At 44.6% G+C, this 10,889-nt stretch overlaps 1 protein-coding gene across 1 annotated transcript in view; it reads left to right on the forward strand.

Annotated features, from left to right (window-relative positions):
* Positions 1–709: 709 nt before the first annotated feature.
* Positions 710–10,889, forward strand: part of LOC107298360 (scaffold attachment factor B1) — a 33,998-nt gene continuing 23,818 nt past the window's right edge. The window contains exons 1-6 of the mRNA XM_029286505.1: positions 710–767; positions 2,080–2,107; positions 3,110–3,698; positions 4,260–4,306; positions 8,162–8,262; positions 9,306–9,455. Coding sequence (XP_029142338.1) covers positions 762–767; positions 2,080–2,107; positions 3,110–3,698; positions 4,260–4,306; positions 8,162–8,262; positions 9,306–9,455 — 921 coding nt within the window. The 5' untranslated portion in view covers positions 710–761. The remainder of the gene's footprint in view (positions 768–2,079; positions 2,108–3,109; positions 3,699–4,259; positions 4,307–8,161; positions 8,263–9,305; positions 9,456–10,889) is intronic.

Here is a 10,889-nt window from a genome sequence, read left to right on the forward strand (position 1 = left end):
TGCTTGGTTCCGATGTGCTTGAAAGCTCAGCCTTTGAGTTTGGCATGCTTTGGGTGTTTGGTGTGTTGCATTGTGGCTTTCGGCTTGCACAAAATAGAATTCAAGCTGTATAAAAACCATAGCGAGCAAGTTCCCAACCTCACATTCACTTAAGGGTCTGTAAGATCCAACAATCATGTTTGGCATGGCCTAGGCCAGGGGTAGGCAACCTTGGCTCTTTTGTGACTCGTGGACTTCAACTCCCAGAATTCCTGAGCCAGCCATGCTGAGGGGAAAGGGAGAGGTTTCCAAGCTGAGCCATGCTGGCTCAGGAATTCTGGGAGTTGAAGTCCACGAGTCATAAAAGAGCCAAGGTTGCCTACCCCCTATACCTAGGATATTTGGGAGCTGGGATTCCCAGACAGTTTGAAACCTGGTGTCGAAAGACGTAGGAATTCAAAAGGAAAACAACAGCATCGGCCACCGAAGCATCCCCACCGAAAGACGGCTCTCATTTTGTCCCATCACCTTTTATTTCCTCCGCTCCATTTATTATTTATATTTTATTATTTGAGAAAGCGAGTACATTTGTGTGGCTACCGACCACGTTTGGGGGATAATGGATCAAGGAGAGAGCGACCGATTTTCTGCCCTGACTTTAGTGAAAAAACGGTAGCTTTTTGGGAAATGTGAAGAAATGTTTTTTCTTCGTTTGTTTCTTTTAGGGAGAGAATGAAGAAGCCAGCAACACCGTAGATCTATCATCAGATGATTTTGCAAACATGAAGGTATTTCAACTTTGATTAAAAAGTTAATCATATAAGCAAAGGTGATCGACACGGTTTTTCAGTTTCCTGTTCTTCCCGCAGGGGGGAAAAAAAATCCTGTACAGTTGTAAAAAAAACCTATTCTTCTTTGGTTAGAACAAGAAAGAGTTATGATCCAAGCCAGGTTATGTTCACACCGTGGTTTGTGCAAGCTTTCATCAGATTTAGATGCTTTCCCTTCCATTCCTGGCATGAATGTGGCTATAGAAATATTTGGGGCTTTGCACCAATGTGATGAGTTTGGTTTTTGTTTTTTTCCTTCAAGAAAAGTTTAGATTTTTTTTACTTCTACATCAGAACTGGAGTTCTGTTGCAAGTGGGTACTGAAGAAATGTTGAAATCTTTTGCCTAAATAAAATTTGGGACTACATATTTCAACCGTATTTGGATATCTGCATCCAGAAATCTCTTAACAACTTCATAGCTTCCTTGACAGAAACATTTCCAAGTGCCCCCCCCCCAAAAAAAATTAATATATAAGCTATTTAGATCATAGTTTCGAAACTGTAGCAGATAGCTACTTCGTGGTTTTCTTGCAGGCGTTTCATTTCCCACCTAGGTAACATCATCAGTGCTGGAAGAGAGTGGGTCATCTCCCTTCCAGCACTGATGATGTTACCTAGTTTGGTAACGAAATGTCTGCAAGAAAACCACCCAGCACAAAGAGCAACGAGGACCCGGCAACAGGAGACTGGGAGGTTAAGCTACAAAAATATAAATAATTGAATAACCACCTGTGCCAGACGAACCTAAATGATGATGATGATGATGATGATGATGATGATGATGATGATGATAAAGTTGGAAGGGACCTTGGAGGTCATCTAGTCCAACCCCCTGCTCAGGCAGGAAACCCTATACCATTTCAGACAAATGGCTGTCCAGTCTCTTCTGAAAAAACTTCCAGTGTTGGAGCATTCACCACTTCTGGAGGCAGGTTGTTCCACTGGTTAATTGTTCTCACTGTCAGGAAGTTTCTCCTTAGTTCTAGGTTGCTTCTCTCCTTGGTTAGTTTCCATTCCTTGCTTCTTGTCCTGCCTTCAGGCGCTTTGGAGAATAGCTTGACTCCCTTTTCTTTGGGGCAGCCCCTGAGATACTGGAACACTGCTATCATGTCCCCCCCCCCGTCCTTCTCTTCATTAAACTAGACATACCCAATTCCAGCAACCGTCCCCTGATCATCTTTGTTGCTCTTCTCTGTACTCTTTCTAGAGTCTCAACATCTTTTTCACATCTCTTTACCACTCTTTTGTTTTGTTTTGTTTCTTCACAGGAGCTTGTCGAGTTTCCTTTGGAACCAGGTACTGTATTTCCAAAAACCCTCTGCCCCTCCTGTGAATTTCCCATTAGGTCTCGCACTCCAGTCCCTTTAGTTACTCTCTTTCCGGTTTTTATCCCATAAGTAGCTTTAGTGCATTATTCTAACCCGGTGCACGGTCCAGCACACCTCCAGAGGAAAAGCCACAGAGATTGGAAATCTGGCCATATCACCAGATCTGCAGGAGCACCTTCCATGTCTTATCGCACAGTGATCAGACTTCTGAGAGAATAATTTGCGCTTTTAAGATCCCCTTCACTGGGGTGGGGGGCAGACCGCGCACCCCCCAACCCCCTCCCCCTCCCCCCCAGCCTAAAGGAACAGTTAGACGTGCCAAGCAGATCCTGTGATATCGCTCAGGGCTTTGGGACTGTAACGTTAGCTAGAGAGAGAGAGAGATGCAGTTGAAATTGTCAAAGCAGGGACCGACTCTTTTAAGCGGCTATGTGAAGACTTGAAGACGGAAGGTGAACGACGGGAGGCCTCTCGCTTTGCTTTCTGGACTCCGCAAACGTATCTGAATCGCTTCCGAACGCTCCTCTGGTGTTCACCTGCGGACTCAGCCTCCTTCAAAGAACAATCGGTAAAACCCGCAAGCCGAAACAGTCGAAAAGCATTGAGCCCCCCCGTCGGTATAAGCCTCCCCCGCGCATGGAAGCGAGTCTGGGCAAGAATTGGAAAGGCGCCGTCCACCGTTGTGCGAAGACAGCCAGCCAAGCGACCCGCTGGGGCAAAGCGTCGTGCCTAAAGGTTATTCCTTCCTTCTCTCTTTTCAGGCCCTGCTCTGATAGCCGTGTTAGACTGCAGTTGGTTTTAGGCGTGTTGAGGAGTGTGGTTGGCCCAGAGGGTTTTCCAATCTCTGTGTAGCCTTAAGCCCTACTCTCTCCCGGTGTTAGTCGGGCAGCCATGCCCGTCCGGCATTTGTCTTTGCTATGTTTCCCTGGTGATTAAACCTTGTGCCATTCTATTCCTGTTAAATCCATAGAAAATGAGAAAGTGCTCGGCATTTTGGGTGACACTTGTAAATCTGAGCCCCTTAAAGAAGAGACTTCCGAAGCGGAGCGGGCGCAGGAAACGAATAATTCATGGCCGGGCAAACAGGAAGCCGAGGAGGAGGAGGAGGAAGAAGAAGAAAAAGAAGAAGAAGCAGAAGGAGGAGGAGAAGACATGCTGGCCGCCGCCTCTTCCATCCAGTCGGACAAAGACCTTGTAGATACGGACAGCCAGTCAGGCCCAGCGGCGGCCAAGAGCCAAGAGGACGAAGCCAAGCTCTTAGTGGTAGCGAAAGGGGAGCCCAGCGAGCAGACAGTTGAGGAAGCCAAACCGGACTCGGACTCTTTAGCGGTAGAGAGCAGGAGTGGAGGTGGAGGTGGAGGAGGTGATGGTGATGATGATGATAGTAGCAGAGAAGCTCAAACTCTGGAAGCCAGTAGTGAGGCAACCGCGGAATCGGACACAGGTCCCCAAGTGGTTAGTCCAGAGGCCGAGAAGATGGAAGTGAAGGCTAATGTTGAGGAGGAGCCCTCTGCCACTAGAGAGCCCTCTGCCCAAGAGGGTGGTGATCAGAACACGAGGTTTGTTTCTCTCCGTTTTAGACCAGATGCTGTCTTTTTTTCTTGCCCGTTGGTTGTTTATATGAATGCCAAAAAAAAAAAAAAAAAGTGCTGTGATGCCTCCAGCGATCCCGTTGCCGAGGGCCCCAACGAGACGGTAGCTTATCCTTCGACGTAGAGTTCTCTGCTTTTTATTATTTTTTATTTTAATTTAATTTTTTTCAGTTGTCCTTACCACAGTTTGTTTCCATAGGAGACCGTTTGGCTGGTTGTTGTTTTTGTTTTTTTTCCCTTAAGCGTTTAAAAAAAAACACACGATAATCTCCATCTTCCAAGGGCTGCATTCTTAATCTTGTATTCCTGATAAGCAGTTAGCTCTCTGGTGGTCTACGGAGAGTTACCTTTGGGTTCTTTTTTTTAAAAAGCCCCCCTCCCAGTAAAGGTCAATATATATGTATATGTATATATTGGTTTCTCTGGTAGGTATTTGATCATAGCACCCACTGTCCTGCCTGTTCATTTTCCAAGTGCCTTTTTTGCTGGTTGAATAACGTCCTTCCCTTTTTTCTTCCTCGTTTTTAGCTCAAATGAGGAGGCGGAGGCTAAAAGTGCTTCGAAAGACGAGAAGGGTAGGCTTGTAGCCATGTATATAAATATATATCTGTAAGCAACTGGTAGTCCTCGGCTTTCAACCGTGCGTTTAGTGGCCATTTGAAGTTAAAAGGCCCCTAAAAATGAACTGATGAAGCTTCTTAGACGAGAAGCGAAACGTCTTTGTCCCCAAGGGAAAAAACATGGTCCATTTGAGACTTTGAAACAACCGTGTCCTGGATGACTGAGAATCTCTCTAAAAAGGCCCCTAAAAAAGGGACTGATAGCCGGTCCTCTTGCTTGCAACCGTGACAGCATCACCACAGTCACGTGATCAAAATCCAGGCGCCTGGCAACTCCCCTGTATTTACGACGGTTACAGCATCGGACAAGCAACGTCAATGCAGCTTCAGGACTGCACGATTCGCTTAACGGGCTGCAGTGCTTTGCTTAACAACCTTGGCGAAAAGCTTGTGAAAAGGGGGCGTGAATCACTTAACAGCTGTCTTACTTAGCAACGGAAAATTTTGGTCCCATCGATGGTTGCAAGCCGAGGACTAACTTGTACATACTTAATGCTGGCTGTGCCGTTTTAATTTTCCTGTGAATCTGGACGAACTTAACTAGAAACAGCGAAGTTATTTTTTTTTCTCAGCAAGGCAAGCTGCCGCATCTTTGTGCACAGTCGTTTCCCTAACGCTGCTTGCGTGCATTTGGTTGGTTTATAAAGCCCCCCTGTTGCTGATCCCTAATGAAGTGACGGCCCTGGAGACGTTGGATTGCAGCACCCATCATCCTTGACTTATGGTCTCTGCTGATGGAGCTGGTAATTCAGGAATATCGCCAGAGTTGGGACATAATTGGCTCATTCTGTGGCCTATAACAGTTTGCATCAGGGGTCTCCAAACGTAACTTTAAGCCTTGTGGGCTTCAACTCCCAGAATTCCTCAGCCATCCATACTAGCTGGAGAATTCTGGGAGTTGAAGTCCACAAGGCTTAAAGTTGCCAAGCTTGTAAACCTCTGGTTTACAAGGGTGGGATTCCCATTCATTTTCTGTTGAGTGGTATTTTCTGTTTCTTATTGGTAAGGAATGGATTCTGTATATAGAATAGGATGTCATATAGCAGGGGTCCCCAACCTTGGCAACTTTAAGACCTGTGGACTTCAACTCCCAGAATTCCTCAGCCAGCATAAATATGAACCAGTTGCCAAGCATCTGAATTCTGATCACGTGATCGTGGGGATTCTGTAAAGCAGGGGTAGTCAACCTTGGCTCTTTTATGACTCGTGGACTTCAATTCCCAGAATTCCTGAGCCAGCTTAGCTGGCTCAGGAATTCTGGGAGTTGAAGTCCACGAGTCATAAAAGAGCCAAGGTTGACTACCCTTGCTGTAAAGGTTGTAACTGCAAAATGGTCGAAAGTCACATTTTTCATTGCCGTTGTAACTTTGAACGGACACTAAACGAACCGTTGGGAGTCAAGGACTACCTGTGCAAGATATGCAACTTAAGAGTTTGGTGCAAAATAAAGCATAACTTTTGAAGTTAGGACCTAATGATCTAGCAAGCTTGTTTTTGAGTTTTAGAAGTGCATGATTCATTAGAAATCTACTCCAGTCTCACCTTCCCCTATCTTTCTTGGTTCTAGCAGCATAATTTAAAACGAAAGCTTTGTCGTTGAAATTTATGAAACGATGGGAAATTAAAAATCCCTGTGAACAGGCTACAAATTGTGCAGAAATTGCTTATTGATTTGAACTGTTTGTCTGCACAGTTCTGGAAAGGGCCCTCCTCTGAGCAATGCCAAATTCTGGAGGCGGTGAAATGAAGTCCCAGTGCTTTTTTATATATTCTCTTATGAACCACATTAATCAAAAAGCAGGAGAAGGAGAAAACAAAACTTGTTTCTCCTGCTTCCAATTCTATTTTCAGTCCTCCCTCGCCCTCTGATTTCCTGGTAAGCGAGACAATCCCTTAACTATGAGCCAGCCGTGTGCTGCAGCTACCAAAAAGGCCAACACAGTGCTAGGCTGCATGAACAGAGGGAGAGAATCAAGATCACGTGAAGTGTTAATACCACTTTACAAGGCCTTGGTAAGGCCACACTTGGAATACTGCATCCAGTTTTGGTCACCATGATGTAAAAAAGATGTTGAGACTCTAGAAAGAGTGCAGAGAAGAGCAACAAAGATGATCAGGGAACTGGAGGCTAAAACATACAAGGAACGGTTGCTGGAACTGGGTATGTCTAGTTTAATGAAGAGAAGGACGAGGGGGGACATGATAGCAGTCTTCCAATATCTCAGGGGCTGCCACAAAGAAGAGGGAGTCAAGCTATTTTCCAAGGCGCCTGAAGGCAGGACAAGAAGCAATGGATGGAATCTAACCAAGGAGAGAAGTAACCTAGAACTAAGAAGAAACTTCCTGACAGTGAGAACAATTAACCCGTGGAACAACCTGCCTCCAGAAGCGGTGAATGCTACAACACTGGAAGTTTTTAAGAAGAGACTGGGCAGCCATTTGTCCGAAATGGTACAGGGTTTCCTGCCTGAGCGGGGGGTTGGACTAGATGACCTCCAAGGTCCCTTCCAACTTTTTTATTATTATTATTTATTATTATTATTATTATTATTATTATTATTATTATTATTATTATTATTATTATTATTATTATTATTATTATTATTATTATTATTATTATTATTATTATTATTCTGGTTGAGCATGAAATGCAAACTGGTCTGTTAGTTTGTCAAAACGTGGTGAATTCAGCAAATAGGTTAATTCAATAATTGGACACCGAGTGCGGAGCGTCTGTAAGTTAGTCAGCCATCTTGGCTTGGTCCACTGTTCCAGTATCCAAGAACTTTTTTCTTTCTTTTGAGATCGAAATGCATTAAGGTGCTGCAAGGGGTTGCAAATCATCTTCGTGAGCTTTAGATCTGTGAGAGGCGATATGTGGTGCTCTCTTGAGTTGTGTTGTTTTCTTGTGGACCATTTTATTGCCCAACTAGGCAATGTCATCCGTGTTAACGAGGGGTTCGCTCTCTATTTAAATACAGTGGCTTTGCCCTGCCAGTGTTGGTAGGAGTGGTCTTCAAACCTACTAGCTCAGACAAAGAATGAAACAGTAAACAGCAGCCGAATTGAGCAGCCACCAAGAACATTCCCAGCAATACTGACGAGCAAACCACTAGTATATAAACCAAGAGCAAACCCTTCTCCCTTCTTGCCCTGATGTTGTTACCTAGTTAATAATAATAATAATAATAATAATAATAATAATAATAATAATAATAATAATAATAATAATAATAAAGTTGGAAGGGACCTTGGAGGTCATCCCTGGCAGGTAACCCTATACCATTTCGGACAAATGGCTGTTCTTAAAAACTTCCAGTGTTGGAGCATTCACCGCTTCTGGAGGCAGGATGTTCCACTGGTTAATTGTTCTAACTGTCAGGAAGTTTCTCCTTAGTTCTAGGTTGCTTCTCTCCTTGATTTAGTTTCCATCCGTTGCTTCTTGTCCTTCCCTCTGGTGCTTTGGAGAATAGCTTGACTGCCTCTTCTTTGTGGCAGCCCCTGAGATATTGGAACACTGCTATCATGTCCCCCCTCGTCCTTCTCTTCATTAAACTAGACATACCCAATTCCAGCAACCGTTCCTTGTATGTTTTAGCCTCCAGTCCCCTAATCATCTTTGTTGCTCTTCTCTGCACTCGTTCTAGAGTTGGGTAATGAAACGTCTCCAAGAAAACAACCAAGCTCGGAGAGCATCAAGGGCTCCACCAAGGCAATCTGCTACATTTGGGGGGATTTTTCAACCTGGAGTGTGTTGCAGCAATTGACGTCTTCTCCTTTCCCCTCCTTTCCCCCCCCCCTCCAATATAGGTCGCTCCTCTGCTAGCTCTGGCAGAAATCTGTGGGTCAGTGGCCTTTCCTCTTCGACCAGAGCAACTGATCTGAAGAACCTGTTTAGCAAATACGGCAAGGTAGGGCGAATAGAAATAAAAAGTGGTACGGCTAAAAGTTTTTTTGTCCGCTCAAGTCTGCAATATTGCCAGATAAATGCTTTGATTAAAGTAGTGACTGTCAACGCTGCTAACGTCGAATGTTCTTGCTTTGAGAACTTATGGAGATGCAGCCATTTTCTTTTAACTTGTNGGTGGATAGATGGATGGATGGATAGATAGATAGATAGATAGATAGATAGATAGATAGATAGATAGATAGATAGATAGATAGATAGATAGATAGATAGATAGATAGATAGATAGATGATTGTTATATAGACAGATTGAGATTGGTAGGTGGATGGATGGATGGATGGATGGATGGATGGATGGATGGATGGATGGATGGATGGATGGATGGATAGATAGATAGATAGATAGATAGATAGATAGATAGATAGATGGATAGATGATTATTATATAGACAGATTGAGATTGGTAGGTGGATGGATGGATGGATGGATGGATGGATGGATAGATAGATAAATAGATAGATAGATAGGATAAGATAGCAATAGCACTTAGACATAGCTAGATAGATGGGTGGATGTGGGTGTGGATATAGATATATAGATATATCTATACCCATACATACATATACATATTACATATATGTGTGTGTATATATCATACACACAATACGGTGTATATATACATTTATATATTAATCGCAGACCATTTAGAATACATAGTGGATAAAAGAGTCTTGAGAGTTAACAGTTGATACTATATGGTATAAAGCTATTACAGAATCTAGTTCTGCTTCAGATGTCGTGAAGCCTTCTCCCAGGAGATATCTTAAAAAGATTAAATCACCGTTTTACATACTTTTGGCCTAGATGATTGAGTCTTCGTTTACATGTTACATCTCCCAGAAGGTAACAAACTAATAAACAACATCTAGTAGGTGTGATGTGTAAACCCAATCAGCGTTTGTCATCTCTCTCTCTCTCTCTCTCTCTCCCTTCCTCCCTCTCCCTCTTTCTCTCTTTCTCTCTCCCTTCCTCTCTCCCTCTCTGAAGGTGGTAGGTGCTAAAGTAGTCACGAACGCCCGCAGCCCCGGGGCCCGCTGTTACGGCTTCGTCACCATGTCATCGTCTGAGGAAGCCACCAAATGCATCAGCCACCTCCATAGGACAGAACTGCACGGGAAGATGATTTCGGTGGAAAAAGTGAGTGTTTCCTTGAGCGATGAAACCCAAAGGTCTATGTAGGTGTTCCTCGACTTAACGACCGTAACTGAGCCCAACGTTTCCGTTGCTGAGTGAGACATTTGTTAAGTGAACTTGTTTGTCCCATTTTACGGCCTTCCTTGCCAACAAGTTGTTAAGTGGATCGGTGCAGTCATTAAATGAGTAACACAGTTGCTACGTGAATCTGGCTTTCCCCCCACTGCCAGAAAGTCGCAAAAGGGGATCGCGTGACCCCAGGGGCCCTGCAGTTGTCACAAATATTGAGTCAGTTGCCAAGCGTCTGAATTTTGATCGCGTGACCGTGGGGATGCCGAAACAGTCGTAACTCTGAAAAATGGTCATCGGTCACTTTCTTCGGTGCTGTTGTAACTTTGAACAGTCACTAAATAAACTGTTGTAAGTCGAGGATTTACTTTAGTCCCAGCCAGGAGAGGAACTAGCTTCAGTCCCAGCCAATATCAGCCCCAGCCAGGAGAGGAACACGCAGTAGATAAGCTGGCAGTCATAGGAAAGAGACTGGAAGATCCAGAGATGGGTCCCTCAGCCCTAGATGGCACATGGATCCTGGCCACGATGATGACTTCTTGATCAGCCACAACAAAATGGCCTTCCTTAACTTGAGATCGTTCAGATTCCTTGGGACCGCAATTCCCAGAATTCTCTCTGCTGTGCTAATGAGAAACTCTGGGAGTGTTGGTCCTAACCTACTTGGAGGTCATCACGTTGGCCTAGGCCAGGGGTAGGCAACCTTGGCTCTTTTATGACTCGTGGACTTCAACTCCCAGAATTCCTGAGCCAGCCACGCTGAGGGGAAAGGGAGAGGTTTCCAAGCTGAGCCATGCTGGCTGAGGAATTCTGGGAGTTGAAGTCCACGAGTCAGAAAAGAGCCGAGGTTGCCTACCCCTGGGCTAGGTGATTACGTAGATCCAGCCCTACCAGCAGAACATTGGTGAAATGTTACTCTGCTGAATTATTGATAAAGAAAATATTTGGTAGCTCAGGCTTGGTTGTTTCCTTGCAGACGTTTCATGACCCAACTAGGTAACTTCATCATTGCTAGAAGGGGGTGAGGTTTATGGAGAGGAGGAGGAGGAGAAGGAGAAGGAGAAGGAGAAAAAGGACTGTGGGGTCCCTGGTGCTCTCTGAGCTTGGTTGTTTTCTTGCAGACGTTTCATGACCCAACTAGGTAACTTCATCAATGCTAGAAGTGGGTGAGGTTTATGGAGAGGAGGAGGATGATTGTGGGGGTCCTTGGTGCTTTCTCAGCTTGGTTGTTTCCTTGCAGACATTTCATGAGCCAACTAGGGAACATCATCAAGGCAGAAGAGAACAAACCCCATGCTCCCTTCTAGCACTGATGATGTTATCTAGTTGGGTCATGAAATGTCTGCAAGGAAACCACCCAGCTCAGAG

This window comes from Protobothrops mucrosquamatus, unplaced genomic scaffold (assembly GCF_001527695.2).
Source record: "Protobothrops mucrosquamatus isolate PMUCROS unplaced genomic scaffold, P.Mucros_1.0 scaffold3912, whole genome shotgun sequence".
NCBI lineage: Eukaryota > Metazoa > Chordata > Lepidosauria > Squamata > Viperidae > Protobothrops > Protobothrops mucrosquamatus.